Genomic DNA, 15595 nt, shown 5'->3' with positions numbered 1-15595 from the left:
AGTGAACTGTGAGTTGTTTTGGGGATACGTTTCTGGCTTTTCTTCCCCTTTTTTCTGGACCAGGAGACCTATCCTCTGTCATCATGGGTGACAGTGGGGAAGGTTGGGGGGTTAGGGGAAACTCCTGTTTTTTTTTTTTTTTTTTTTTTTTAAATCCTGCTCTACCTGTTGTCAGTAGAAAATCTACACTGATGACCTACTTGATAATATATTCACTGCCTTTATCCAGCGCATGATCCTTGATACAGTGACATTTGTATCTCCTTCATTGCAAGGACTCTGAAGGATAGAGAGAAGGTTGGCATTGTATGTCCTTAAAAAGAAAAAATACTCATCTCCAGATGACCTCTCATCTGGTGGATGATTCAATAAAAAGTACTCCACATAGTACTTCCAGGAAGACAGTGCAACAACAGAAACATACAGAGATTTCCCAGAGCCAGACTTACAACCTAAAGTCCCCGCAGGTGCCTCTTCAATAAATAAAGATTGGAGTTTCTTCAGGAAAACGCTCCAGGTAAGATTAAACTACCCAGTGCAAAAATCGAGCTCCTTAAATGTACTCTGTGAAGCCACCCTCTGCTGGTGACTTTTGCCATCTTCGTGACGTCATAGAAAATAAATAAATTGTTGACAACATTCTTGAAATGGAGATCACTATCGACACCAACACCTTCACTGTAAAGATCACCATTGACAACCAGACCTTTTTCAACGACAATAGTACTATTATAATCGAGACCATTGTCAACGAAGACATTGAGATTGTGGCTACTCCCAGTGACGACGATAACCTCATCAACATTGACACCTGCCAACAACAGTTTTGTTCCACCTCAGTCACTTTCTCACTAATTGAAGTGCCTTCCCAACTACATTCTTGATTCTGAATTGGAAGAGGATCTCAGAGACCAGGTCGCCTCTGAGACAGCTAAAAGCCCTATAAAGCGGGATATCTGTTTCATCCCCTAATATGAAGGAAGCACCTTAGATGATGAAGAGTCCAGCGGCATAACACCGGGGGGGGTGGAAATAAATGCATTCTTAGCTTTGTAGTTTGGTCTGGGGGCCCTGGGTCAGGTCTGCTGTGCTTCTTTTTTTTTTTTTTTTCCTTTTTGTACTGATTTCACTAAGAGGTTTTAACCTGTCCAATATTTATTTATATGATGAGTGGTTTACCACAAAAGTAGTAAATCTGTACCCATTTGAGTGCTCCTTAAAGCAGGAGTTTGGTTTTGAAAAATAAAAAACGAATGACCCTCTCACCAGGGGAGGATTCTTCTCGCATGGTCTGGCGGTTGTGCGCGTGTGTTTGTGTTTTTTTTTTTTTTTTTTGTTTAATACTGTCTCTTACCATCAGGATATTCTTGGCAGTGATAAACGGTTAAAACTAAAAAGTATCTAATAGCTAAGGACTTTTTTTCTAAACGTCATGATCAAAGAGCAAGACCGCCAAATATGGCAAAGGCCGTCCGGTCTGATTTGCATCACCAGCACAGGGCAGAAGTCGCCAGGTAGATCCTTGCCAGCCGGAAAGGGGTATAATACCACTAATATATAATAGTATATCAGGGGCATAATACTACTGATATATAATAATATATTTATACGTTGTTTCTTGAAGAGAGAGGCTGCGGTAGATTTTGGGAATATCTCGCCAAAGTGTTTCCCATTGCTTGAGAGAGATCTCGCTGTCCGCCTCCGAATTCTACGTGATTTGGTATGGTTTAGGATAAAGAGGGGGTGGAGCATTGAAGCGCCTAGTAGGTGTTAGAGCTAAGCCCTCTCGAACCATCATAGGCTCGTACCAGCATCTCGAACAAGGTAAAAGGGCAAGTGGCTGCAAGGTAGATAGTGGAGTGGAGCACCCAGTGTCCCAAGTTGTAGGTATTGTAGTTGGGTCGTGTCCTGGAGGCCAAATTCTTCTTTACATTGAGGAAAGGCTTCCTGGACAGGTCACGTGAAGAGATCTTGTATGGTCCTGCAGTACAGTCTCAGAATGTGTGTGAGGATAGGGCCGGAGTGAACTATGGATTGCGATCTTTTGGGGTTTTCAGAGATGGGAAGGAGGTGAGGCAGCGTCACACTGCCACTCTATCCCAAATATCAAGTACCGTCTTGGCTGGGGTGGCTAGGCATGCACTTCGTGGTTGGGCATGTCGAGGGAGCCACACTAGGTCCCACAGGGGCCTGCAGGCCACAGCCCGGTCCATGTGAAACCAGTGGCATTCACGTTTGCGCGCCGTCGAGGCACAGATGTAACATAGATTGGCTGCCCAGTAATACTGTAAGAGGTTAGGACAAGCCAAGCCCCTACAGTCGGGAGGTGGGTGGTAGTGGGGGAGGTGCTGCATCAGAAGCATTGTTGGGACTGTAGGACGTTTCCAGTTCCAGATAAAGGAGCAGATGTCCCTCTGCAGTCGATTAATAGTCTCATGTTGGAAGGGTGTAGGCAGGGTAGGGAATATGTATAGGACCCTCGTTAAGATGTTCATTTTAATCACATTGATCCAAGCTAGCCACAAGATGTAAAGGGACCGCCATTGATGGAGGTCTTCTAGGATGCTCCTCCGGAGAGGGGACCAATTCGCGGCTGTAGCTAGGTTAAATGTAAGGTTAAGATCTAGGTATCGGAATGTATCGGGCACCCACCTGAAGGGTACCAAGCCCTGCAAGCAGGATATGTCTTGCTTTAGAATCATGAGGTTTAGCACAGATGATTTGGACATATTTACTTTGAAGCCAGAGATGGTAGTGAATGCAGTCAGAGCCTGTAAAACCTTGGGTAGAGAAACAAGCGGGTAAGTGAGAGTGTGGAGAAGGTCATCTGCGAAGAGGCTAACTTTATGATCTCGCCCACCAATAAGGACACCCAACACCTGCTTCGTTTGACACAACGTGATGGCTAGTGGTTCTATGGCCAGAGCAAATAAGGATAACAATAGAAACCCCTGCCAGGTGCCCCTTCCAGTGCGAATGGAGGCTGTCCGGTGGCCATTAACCTGGATCGTGGCTGACTGGGCGGCGTAGGATGCCATGATCTTGGAGAGCAAGTTGGGACCCAACCCAATCTTAAGGAGGACTGATCTAAGGAAGGACCACTTGACCTTGTCAAAGGCCTTCTCTGCATCTAATGACAGGAGGCAGGCCGGCAACTGGTAGCAGTGGGCCTTTTCCACGAGATATGCAACCCATCTGACATTGTCTGAACCCTGCCTATTGTGTATGAACCCCACCTGGTCAGGGTCTATGAAACTGGGGAGGAAGCGCTCAAGTCACATGGCTAAGATTTTGGTGAAAAGCTTTGCTTCCGTGTTGAGCAGGGCTATAGGGCGATATGACTGATGGAGGGTAGGATCTTTGCCCGGTTTAGGAATTATCGGAATCTCAGCTGCTGCCATGGTAGGGGTAAGGCCTGTGCTTTGGGTGAAGGAGTTGTAAAGACGGAGGAGGACGTCTTCCAGCTCGGGGAAGAACAATCTGTAGAAGCTAACTGGCCTGGAGTCTTCCCAAACGGTAAGGTCTGTAAGGCTTTAGGTATCTCGTCAAGCAAGATGGAGGCGTTGAGTTCAGTTGCATGACAACGGCAGAGAAGCTTCCAATCACAGGCAGCCAGTTAGTCATCTATTAACACTTGTGGGACCTCCTCACCTTTGTATAGGTGTTGATAAAAAGTTTGCAATGCTTGAAGTTTGTCGCATTCCTTGATGATTCAGTCCCTTTCCGGCTAGTGCAGTTTGTCAATGTGTGCCTTTAATTGTGCCTGGCGCAGTTGATGCACTAGTAAGGAGCCAGTTTTATTGCCTCCCTCATAGAAGTGCTCTTTTAGGTGATACAAGGGCTCGCTCCACCCTATATGACCTATGGGTTCTGAAATGGCCCCTTAGTATAGCTAGTTGCCTCTTGTTGCGGTGGTGTGGTGCACCTTATCCTGTTGTTCTAAAGACTGAATGTCTGTGTAAGTGTGTCCTCAACCAGTCAGTCCTCCCTCCTTCTGGCTATAGCTATCATTGTGATCACCCCTCATTTCGTAGATTTAAAATCATTCCACAGGGTATGGAGAGAAAGGTTTTCTTCTGTGTTATGGGCAAAATAGTCCTGTATGCCTGTGTGTAGGTCATTGACAGGGTCACGTAAGAGGCGAGGGGGGAGGCGTCAGTTCATTGTGTGTTCCTCTGAGCCTGAGCCAGAGGTCCAGGTTAGCTCCATAACTGCATGGTCTGATATTGAGATGTTGGAAAGATCAGCGCTATCTAGATGTCAAAGAAGGCCAGGTGTGAGGAAGACCTAATCAATGCGGGATTATGTTGCATGGACCTGAGAGTAGGAGTAGTACTGAGATTCTGGGGATTGACAACACCAAGCATCCACTAAGCCAAGGCCTTGTATATCCTTCTTCAGTTGTGCTGACATTGCGCTAGTCCCCTGATAAGTAGGGGCTTGAGTGTAGAGTTGCAGACTAGATTAAAATCCCCTCCCACAATAATATCATCTGTGACCCTTTTTAGCTGGTCTCAAAGGGTATTGCTTATATAGGTGTCCTGTCCAGTGTTTGGGGCATATATGTTTAGAAATATAAGCTTATTTTGCTTCAAAGAGAGGTGTAACGTGAGATAGCGACCATCAGGATTGTGTATTATCTTGGTTACGTGAGGTCAAAAGGTGCCTTACAAAGAATGCCCAACCCAGCTGTTTTAGTTCTTGTGTAGGCCCAGTGGCGGATGGGGTATCGATTGTGTACCATGTGGGAAGACAAGGTCAGGGTCATGTCGAAGGATGTACCCTCTCACCTGTTTGCGCTTGTTAGGGGAATCGAGGCTTTGTATGTTGATAGAGAGCAGTTTAAGTCCCTGAAGAAGGGATGTCATGGTGTGTGTCGGAGGGGGAAGTGGGCTTGTGTCAGTGCGAAGAGCACAAATGTTGGGACCTGTAGGGTTGGGCTGTGCAGGTGTTAGGAGTGCAGCCCCACAAACAAATGCAACAGCTTGAAATGTCTTGTGAGCCCACCAAATTCGGTTCAGCGAATCAGGCAATAGTTCCTGTGGAGGCTCTCCGAGCCTCATGTCTGCGCCATTGTAGAAAATGTCAAACCGGGGGGGGGGGGGTCAGGAAATCAGTTATCTAAGCATTTGGCCCTCCCAGTAGGCCCAAGTCAAGAGGAGCCAGCAGCCAAGGGCATGGGGGAGGGAGTGCGGTCCAAGTTCCGCAGGTGCTGGATTATATTGTGCTTTGCTTTCTGCATCAAACCCTCCGCCTCACAGGATTTCTTCTGGTAGGGGCCAGCTGTTTCTCATGTGGGTTTCCTAGGGGGATTACTATCCCAGTCATTGTCCGGCCCCGGGTCGGTGAGGTTGAGAAGTTTTCGTCCTTCAGTGAGAGATCCCAGGTAACACATTTTCCCTTCCCATTCAAAGATGAGAGCAAATGGGGGACCCCATTGGTAGCGGATGCCCTGACTTTGCAGATTGTCTGTAACTGGTTTAAACTCTCTTCGGCGGCGAAGAGTTATGGGGGAGAGCTCCTGATACAATTTGAAGGGGTGCCCCTGAAATGTCATGATAGATAACTTGTGTGGAGCAGTGAGTATCGCCCCTTCTTCAGTAAAGTAATGGACCTTCGTTAGGATATAAGGAGGGGTGTATGATCCTCCAATGGCAAGCAAAGCACTATGGGCCCAGTCAAGAGCAGGTAACAGGGCCTCAGAATCATCTTTGATGGAGTGGAGTGTCGCCGTGAAATTCTCTATGTCCACTCCTTCTGCCCCCTTCTGGATTCCTCAAATACGATTGTTGTTACGACGGCTCCAGTTTTCCAAATCTTCCGGCTTAGATTAAAACCCAACATGTTGTTGCTCCAGAGTATTCACCAGCCGCCACAATGACTCCTAGTTCTTCAATCTGACGTCACCTGTAAGTTTGAGGTTGTCCACACATTCCCCAATTTCTGTTACCTCTTACCTGACATCTTTAATACAGGGCTTGAAATCACAATTTCTTGGAGAAAGTTTGATAGGAAGTCCTGCGTGATAGTTACCGGAGTTGGGGGGGGCTGAGGGAGGGTGCCTCCCGGGGAACGGAGGGCCCATAAGATTTCTCTGTGTCTCCTTGGTGACTTTATTGCGTGCATGATGATGATGAGAAGGCTGGGCGAGGGAGCGGTAAGAGAAACTGCCAAGCGGTATTGTCTGTAGTTCCCTGATGAGCAATCCTCCTCACAGAAGTATGTGTGGCACAAAACGCAGCAAAGAGGTTGTTGAGGTAGATGTAGCCTGAAGGACAAGGGCCCAGGTGTGCTGCGTTGCTAGGAATTGCCACTTTCTAGGATGTGTAGTTTCCTAGGTCCCACAGTCATGTGCTACAAATTCAGGCGCCGAAGGGCAGCGCAAGTCTATAAGAGGGCTCCGTACAGGTCAGAGGGTCTATTATGGGCATAACCACAGTCCTGCGGGGCCCCGCAAAAAGACATGCAGTAATCAAGGTGAGTAGCCAGTTTCAATCAACATGTCTGTTTGGGGGTGGTGCGGGTAGACCCACCTGTGTGTCTTCACCAGTATTTACAAGCCCAATTCACAGAGGGGGTTATGGGGTCCCCAGCAGGTAGGCAAGGCCCAGTCCTCAGGGTTCAGCTGCGGGGGCTATGCAAGCGTGTCCGGGCCAGAGAAAGCAAAATGTCTCAGGGGAAAGTATGGCTGCTGGGTGTTCTTGTGCGCTGTAAGAGGGGGGCAGGTGAGTGGCATTCCAGCAAGGCCGGGAGGTTCCCAAGATGTCGCACTCCTGGGGATGGAGAGATAGGGGCGATATTGCATCGTCATGGGCCCACAGTTCAAAGGTTCTCCACCGGTAAGAGAGGGCCCAACGGGAAGCTTTGCCGCTCCTCATGGTACCACCCGCAGTATGAAGGTGCGCTCGGCCCCTTCACTGGTCCAGTCAGCCCACAGAACATCCAGGGGATGGGCTCGTCATGGCAGTGTTACCAGGTGGGTCTTGTAGGCGGTGTCAAAAGCCTTAAGGGGCTGTGTCATAAGGCAGGTATCTCTCCACTGAGCACCTGTAGATGCACCATGGCTTCTCGCGGGTGGAGCGGATGCCCCCCTCCGGGCTTAGCCGCCCACCCAACGCTCCACTCGGTCCGTTGTGGAGGGTTTTGTCCATCCACGCCCAGGGCCCGCCGGGATGGTGCGCTCCTCTGCCGATGGCAGATGCAAGATGGAGGGGTTGGCCCACTAGGGCAGCGTCTCTCACCTCTCCCTAAGACTAGCGCGCAAGACAGGCGGTTTCCGGCAGCAGTCCAATGAGCACTGACACTTGGGGGGCGGTTCGCCGGGTCCACGCCCTCGTTCTGCTTTAGATGTCACTGAATGATACACTTGAGGCTGGAGAGCCTGAGTTCAACATCCTATGCCATCTTGAGCTTCGTCACGTCCCCAAGCATAGTTTTTTTAAATGTGGTCTTGGGTTCCATTTTCAGACTAAATTCCCGCTTTCTGAGTTTAGAGCACAAATATTTACAACAGTCTTCACAGAGTGCCTAATATCAGTTTTGGACTCAAGCTTTCTACAGTTTAGTGCCTTTCAGAAACTTGAATGCAATTGAGGGGAGCTTAGTAATTAGAAGCACTTCATTTGTGTTAAAGATTACCAACCTTTGCTTTAGAATTGTATGAACTAGTTTATTTCTTCAAATACATTTGTTTGATTATGTTGCTACCTTCCAAACATATTAACTTTCCATCTTATTCTGCCTTCTAATAGTCCATGCCTAATTGTTGCTTGCAGTTTCCATATGTCTTATTCATTTTAAGATTCATTTTATTAAAATAGGTAATGGCGATATCCTGTCTTATGAAGATGCTAATCGAGCTATGAAGACTGATGTTTCTGGAATCATGATTGCAAGGCAAGAATGTATATGGAACTTGAACATTAACTTTATGGTCACTGACCGCATGGTCTGTTTATTATGATTGTACAAAACACTTTTAATATGTTGCTTTCTCTGGAGAGCAGTTTTTCAGCTTTCTTGTTGAATGTGAGTATGTACCATGACTGAAAAATATTGGGCTGCATTCCCCAAAAATTAAATTGGAACGTTTTTATTTTGACTACTGCAGGACTCTGTGTTTGTGGCTGAATTCAGTCCATAGTTTGTTTTGCTATTTCCTTTAATAATTATAAGACATGTGTTTTTGTTTGTTGAATGTTTACAGTTCCACCACATTTTGCATATGCAAGTTCAGGAATACTAAGAACTGGGAAAAGAAAAGCAGAATCCACAAAAATCATGTTTCTGTAATTATTTATTCTAACCAATCACATTTTACATTTTGACTTAGTTTAATCTACTAACCACATAATTGGGGTTGTGAATGCAGTAATATGTTTTTCTACACTTGTCACTGCTTACAGTACAGTCATAAAAAGTTGCATTTGAGAGGTAAAAGGCTAAGAGTTAAAACCGAAGTAATGATAGACAATGTCGATGTTTATAGATAAGATTTTTTTTTTGTGTACCCTTTTTAGTCATTTGTATTACAATTTTGTAATATTTCTAGTGAAAAATGGTAGTGCAAATAAAAATATACACATTCTACCTTCCGCGTGGTACACTGCCAAATACCATCTTGCTCCAATCTGGTACATTTGCTTATCCTTAAGCTTAACCCGAGGTAACTGTGGCTGTGAACATTTAAGGCTTATCAAAGAAGCAATGTGTAAAGCATTTAACCGCACCAAACAACAGAATGAGAAAGTCGCCGAACACTAAAGAAACAAGACAATAATTTATAAACATATTTAAAAAAAATCATTATAGTCCTTAATCATCAAAATCCACTGAAGGGTTCCAGAGATACAGATTTGAGAAATAATAAATCACATTTATATCAACCACAAACTAGCATTGGCCAACAAAAAGCATGGAAACTTTTGAAAAGTTAGTAAAAGTTAGTGTGACAACTCTGGCCCAAGTTGGGCGACCAAGTGCAGTAGGACTGAGTTCTGGGGGGCCAGAAAGGATACTTTAAATAGTTACTGGGCCACCAGAGCGTTTTTAAAGCAAGATCCAAACTTTATAGGATGATTCCAATAGACGACAATTGAGTGGTCAAGGTCATAATGGATGCATGCTAAAGATGCACAAGGATGCTCCTGATGCTGTGCAGTTGACGGAGGTGAAGTCCAGTTGATTCCTCGATCCACAGGTAAGGGAGGGCGAGATTGGTAGATCCCTAGATCCGTGGACAAAGTCCTCTATGCAGGGGCCCAACGGATGCTGATGTAAACCTTTTGCAACACATCGGTCATGGTACAAACCATTGGTGGGGGGGGGGGATGTGGGCTAGTGTCCCTCTTGTTCGAGGTCGACAAATCCGGTCACAACCAATACCAGCGGGTCTAGCAAACACGGGTGCACCTTTTGGCTATCTCCGAATTGCCCTTTCGGCTATCCAACGTCCAGTAGCGGCAAAACTCCTACAGTGACTACCAGAGATGTGATTTGGACTCTTTCAGCTTTAATGTCCCCCAGTGCCGTTCTGGGAGTCAGCCAACTTTGAGTCCGTGCTTCGGACTGGGCTGGGAATCAGCTTTTCTATGAGTCAGGCATGCAGAACAAGGTCCAAACTTAGCTAGCTCAAAGTGCAGCAGGTGCAGTCACTCCACAGTCACAGCCTGTCTTTGTGCGCTTCCACTGGGTGCCAAGTGGTCTTTTTCTCATCCTCCTTCAAAGTCCAATGAGTACTGAGTATGATTGTGCCAGGTGTGCCATATTTATATCAGCTATGTGACCTGTTGCCACCACACAGTCACTAGCCAACGGGCTCCTGGGCCCTACCCTAGGTTTCTTAGATGTGTGGCATCTGGCTATCCCAGAATGACACATTCTTGCCCGTTTCAAGATGGCATGGCCTTTCCTCGGTAGTCAGGAGCAAGGTAGCCCACCTGGCAGGGGAGGTAACATCTTGCTGCTGCGGCACTGCCGTTATTCCTGAGCCTGGGAGTCATTCACACGTCTCCCCAGGAGATCAGGTAGCTGTCTGTGTGTTTATGCCTTTGTGAGGGTGCTGGACAAGCACAACACCGACTGGCAACTTTCTAAAACTTTACTACCTTTAATAGTGACATTAATTTCGACCTAGGCATCAGGTTGCACTTATTTCCACTAATAAATTGATATCTTACACAACCCAGTTTGGTAGTCCCAGTCAAAAGTTAGCTGAGTTGGGATTCCACCCAGTAAGTCTTTATTAGCCAATGGGGTTACCAACTTTACTCACAGCAAAACAACAGTTAGAAAGTGTTGCCGCTAAGACATATCGTAAAGTCTTACTTTAAAAAAATATAGTTCCCTGCCATAGGACTCTATAGGCCTTTTTTTTTTAGGGAAGACCTAATATAAGGTTAAGGGATAGTGTGGCTTTGCCTATGGTTTTAATGGTAAAGTCGAACTGGTAGCGAAAACACTGTCCTTACACTCTACTGTGGCAGGCTGGGAAGCCAAGTATGTACCTTGTCACATGAAGGGTTGCACAAACAGTGCTGCAGCCCTGAGTGAACATTGTGTCTTATATGCCCTGGGTACCACATACTACGAACTTACAAGTAAGTCAGGCCTTGCCAATTGGGTTCATCCAATTCCACATGCAATTTGTATAACACTGGCACTTAGGTCTGGTTAGCAGGCCTCAGTGCACTCTCAGTCGAAAAACCAGCCATATCAGTCCAAAAATGTGGGGTTGAACATGCAAAAAGAAGCATTTCCTTATAATATCCCTTTTTATACTAGTTATTGTGGCATCCATGTTTGGACTTTTCATTGACTGGAATATCCTTAATTCTATCTATTTGAGATATTGTGCCTCCCAAACAGATTCAAGTGATTCCCGTATTGTAACTATTGAGTTACTGGGAGCCATGAACTGCCCCTCTACTGTTTTGCAGAGTTAGTGAGACACAGAACCATAAAAATGAATCACGAAGAGATGTCAGTCTGCAAGTCCAAAGTGCAAGACCCATCTACACTTGTTACCCCTTTCCCAGGCAACTCTTTTAATATTTGCACATTTCACTGCAAAAATGGCTAGCTTTTTTCCTTTTCAGTTTAAAAAGCCCTGCCCTCTTTTGAAAGATAACAGCTGTAGATTTTTTTTTTTCTTCACTTAACCGGTCTATTGAGGTCCTGAACGTCAGGCGCAGGCTATAGTTTGCCTTGCATTATAAACTTTCTCACAGCCTTCTCAGTCGGGATTAGTAGTGGGCACTCCTTGATTACTTTAAGGTACTAAACCAAGTAGAATGGGAGCTATAAGACACGCCATTTTACAGTTTTTTTTTATTGACTCAAAATTAAAATTGAATATTGAACAAAGAGGCAAATACCACTTTTTTTATTTTCCTATGTTAAAAAAAATACATAAAACAATCTGGGGATAGCTAGGTATCACTATCCGTATACAGTGATTTGGCACTGTTGCTTTAAGACAACCAGTGTAGGCTAGCCGAGTGTGCAAAACGGTGTACTTTGGAGCATGTTTACTGGGACAATTAAGAAAGAAAGAAAAAAAAAAAGGTTATTGCTCACTAATTTTGCAGCCATTCGTCTAGTTTATAGGCGAGGAGGCCTGGTTGTTAATGAATTCTTTGAGCATGCAATGTTGCAATGTCTTCTATTAAGCAGTTACATGTACAGTAACTCCAGGGGCCTTTCAATTTTAGCACAGCATGCAGTATTGTAGCACTCTTTACAGAATTGTCGTACCTTGTAATATCCTAAAATATTCTGTTAACATTCTGCTACCTGCTCAGTTTCATTTTTAGTAATCTTAAGTGTTCTTTGCTTGTCTTCCTGTTGTTGGAAGACATCTATAAGCATGCAGCTGAAACGTTTCATTTACTCGATAAACATTCGGCAATACTATGATTAGATAATCAGCTTGGCTAAACTTTTGTAGAAAGTTTATTTGGTCAGATAACTTTTAATAAGATTACCTGTCCAGTGCTTAATTTGAGCCGGGCCCCGGCACTTATTTTTTTCTGCATCAGACGTTTATAAAGGAAAAATTAAAGTAAAGTGTTAAGACCGAGGAAGACGGGAAAAGTGGCACTAAGGTGAGAGCATAAACCTGCAGACATGAGCTAAAGAGGAAGGGGGTGATTGTTAGTGGATTAACAAGGCATGAAAGGGATTTAGAACTAGGCAGCCCTGGTACTTCGTGCGGGCATTTAATTGCACAGGCCACATGGTTCAAAGCAGAGCTTCGAGCGCCGGCACGCCTTTATTTACAAATTAAGCACTGTACGTGTCTTTTTATATCTGTTATATTTTTTAGACTTTTAATGGGTCTGGAGGAGGGGAAGCTAAATATATCTGGAGGTACAAATGAATAACTTATCCCACTTTCTCCATTTGAGCCCATCCACTGCCCCCCCTTATCTGTGTTTATCTTTAGGTGTTGACTGATAGAAAATAATTGGGGTGGGGTTTGGTTTTAAAGTAAGAGTGCTACCAGCTTATGCCCTCACTCCCCGGCACTCAGCATTGCAGCAGTGAGTAAACTACATAGAAGGTAAAGAGGATCTGTGAGAGTACCCAAAATCAACCACAATTGTTAAACTAATGTGACATTAAAGAGTGAATAACAAAATATATGAAGATGAATAGAGACACTGCTTTACTAATTCACGCTGGCTATGTTTCATTCAGATAGCTCACTGCTGCAGACATTTAAAAAAAAAACTTTAAGAAGTTAACTTGTAAATCACAGATTGACTTATTTTTCTCTGGGGAAAGGGTGGGTGTTTTTGTTTTTTTTAAATCCAGATTTTCCAGCAGTGAGTGTAGTAAGAAAGTAGGTGAGGGAAATAGTGCAAAAGAAGAGATAGACTGCGTTCTTTTTTTCTGGATAACTTAACAAGGAAAGTGTATTGTTAAGGGTAGCTGGTCACAATCCTGAAGCGGAATTCCCGGGTGATTTTTTTTTTTTCAACTGATTGGCTAATGCTTCAAATAGGGGAAGCAATCATGATCCTTCACCCAAAAACGCTTTGTGCAGCTACAATAAAGTACATGGACCTATGTGGGTAACCTAACTGCTTTAATTGCACGTTGTTGTTTTTTTGTGTGATTGGACAGATACCAATGACTGTTTATAAGCCAAACTGCAATTGTCAGTGCATTGAACGTTAAAGGTCACCCAAGTGATCTTTGTTAAGATTGCATTAGCCACACATTTGTTTTTTGTAGATGACCCATTAGTAAACCTAAGGATTCTAAGTAATTGATTAGGGAAACAACATACAAAATATTCATTTGCACCAACACCAAATGCCGACACATGAGATATGCATGTTTTCTGGCACAACTCGCTACATGCCAAGCTTTTCATATCACATGTATTGGATAGAGAAATGTGGGTTGGGGAGTTCCGGCGAATATTTTAAGATTGGTAATGGGTTTTTTGGTATTCACATTATTGCTAAATCCAATTGAAGAAAGTTTTGGAGTGAGTTTTCACACATAACCTCATAGGGTGTCCGTTGTGGGGGTGCATAAAATATTTGAGTGAGTGTGGTCATTTATAAACAATGCTTAACGATTTTCAACCATCTATAACTCATACAATTTTGTACTTCATCTCTACAATATCTCAAAGAAATGTGATTTTAGATCTCTTCACTCCTCCAAATGGTTCGCGATGCAAGTTGCTCTTTTTGACTCTTAACATGATGACTTCTTTCACATACTTTACTTCTTCTATTTGCCATACGCCAGAGCAATGAACCCAATTCATGAATGTGTTTGCAGATGTAACTTGATTGAACTAGTTGTTTCAGTTCCTCTTATAGTTAGTCTGTTGATAGATTTTTTTGGAAAATGGTAATTTGGGTTTCTCATAAATAATTTCCAGTGTCAGGAAAGTTAACGTCTATGATATTCAGCCGACCAAAATCTTCTTTTTTTTCTTCTTTTTTTTTTACAGAGGGGCATTGGTAAAACCTTGGCTTTTCACAGAAATTAAGGAGCAACGCCATTGGGATATTTCTTCTAAAGAAAGGTTGGACGTCCTCCAGGATTTCACCAACTTTGGGCTGGAACACTGGGGTTCAGATACTCAAGGAGTGGAAAAAACCAGAAAGTTCATGCTAGAATGGCTTTCCTTTTTATGCAGGTAATCAGTGCATTTCTTTTCTTGTGCACAACCTTCCTTTATAATCCCACTTTTTCATCGGAGAGGTTGGCTTGTCATAGAACAGCGGACCGAAGGTGTCAAGTAGTGATCATTTGGCATACCTTTTGTCCGAGTTGAAATATTTGAATAGACATCAATATAATTTGCAAGTTCAAGATTGCTTGTGGGACCATTCTAAAGACGCTTGTCGCATCGTTTCTCACTGCAGGGTGATAATACAATGTGGTCCAGGTGACTTATTCTCTAAACAAGTTATACAGCGAAATATATAGCATGGGAGTCCATGTGGTTACTGTATTGTTTTTGTTAGATTGCCCTTTAAAAAAAAGGTTGCATATTTGTAGCAGTTCAATTCTGTTAAAGAAAAAAAAAAAAACTAACGTAGTCTCGTTTCCACGGTTATGGAATGCCTGTTCACAGTTAAGTAACTGTAAACTTTTTATTTGTATACAGCACAAAATATTGTATTCAGGATCCCTCTGTATCTGTGACCATACCCACTCACAGAGCCTGCTTACTCAGTATTTTGCACTTTTTTTTTTTTTTTTTTTTTTCATCGAGTTAAGTGGACTAAATATTTTTCAAAGCATCCCTTATAGAATGTTAGGTGCTACTAACTGAGTGTTTCTCTTGAGGTGTCTTCTTTCCCTAATACCCTAATTTCCCTAATACCTAATTTAACGAATTTTAGATGCACGTTATTAATGACAACGCTGTTGTTTTTCCATTTAGATATATTCCAGTTGGTTTGTTAGAACATGTACCTCAGAAAATCAATGAAAGACCCCCCTACTATATGGGCAGAGACTACTTGGAGACTTTAATGGCCAGCCAAAATGCGAATGATTGGATCAAAATAAGGTATATTATTTAACAAAGCATGTCTGAAAAAGTATTTACTTCATGAAGGCTGGTGTAGAGTTATTATGTTGCTAACTGGGTTGATTTAAAATATAATAGCCATGTAAACAGCAGACACCACAAATTAATTAGCATCTTCTCAGATATGTATTTGCTTACTTTTTTCTCAAAATAAGGTTGCACCTGTTATTGAACAGAGAAGTGTGAAATATTGGCTCCTTTCCCAGATATGAACTTGCAGTCTCCAGCTTACACCAAGTTCCTTCAGACCACTGAGATAACTGCTGACTATAGATTTATTGTTTGTGGCATTTGTGTACTGCAGAACCAAGCCACACTGGCAGCAGAGTGCTACACAGTCCCCTACAATAAAATATGCCTTATAAAATTTGATGGGAAGGAGTTCTTCAAAAGACACGTAGTGGTGTTTTGTAACCCGAGGAGGTTTTCAAGTCTTTTCTGAACTCTTAACAGGTTAGAGCGGAGTGCAGTGTCCTCCAGGATGCGATCTCATAATTTGAGGCCAGGGAAGAAAAGGCATCAGTCTGT

The 15595-nt window shown here is 43.6% G+C and overlaps 1 protein-coding gene across 4 annotated transcripts in view; it reads left to right on the top strand.

The window, feature by feature from the left end:
• DUS3L (dihydrouridine synthase 3 like) overlaps positions 1 to 15595 on the top strand; it is a 218283-nt gene that overhangs the window by 181673 nt on the left and 21015 nt on the right. For all 4 annotated transcript variants that reach the window (XM_069211606.1, XM_069211603.1, XM_069211605.1 and 1 more), the window contains exons 11-13: positions 7821 to 7896; positions 13976 to 14164; positions 14918 to 15046. In XM_069211606.1, the coding sequence (XP_069067707.1) occupies positions 7821 to 7896; positions 13976 to 14164; positions 14918 to 15046 (394 nt within the window). The remainder of the gene's footprint in view (positions 1 to 7820; positions 7897 to 13975; positions 14165 to 14917; positions 15047 to 15595) is intronic.

Source organism: Pleurodeles waltl, chromosome 10 (assembly GCF_031143425.1).
Source record: "Pleurodeles waltl isolate 20211129_DDA chromosome 10, aPleWal1.hap1.20221129, whole genome shotgun sequence".
In the NCBI taxonomy this organism is placed as follows: Eukaryota; Metazoa; Chordata; class Amphibia; order Caudata; family Salamandridae; genus Pleurodeles; species Pleurodeles waltl.
The sequence above is the reverse complement of the archived record's forward strand: the minus strand, read 5'-3'. Positions and strand labels throughout refer to the sequence as shown.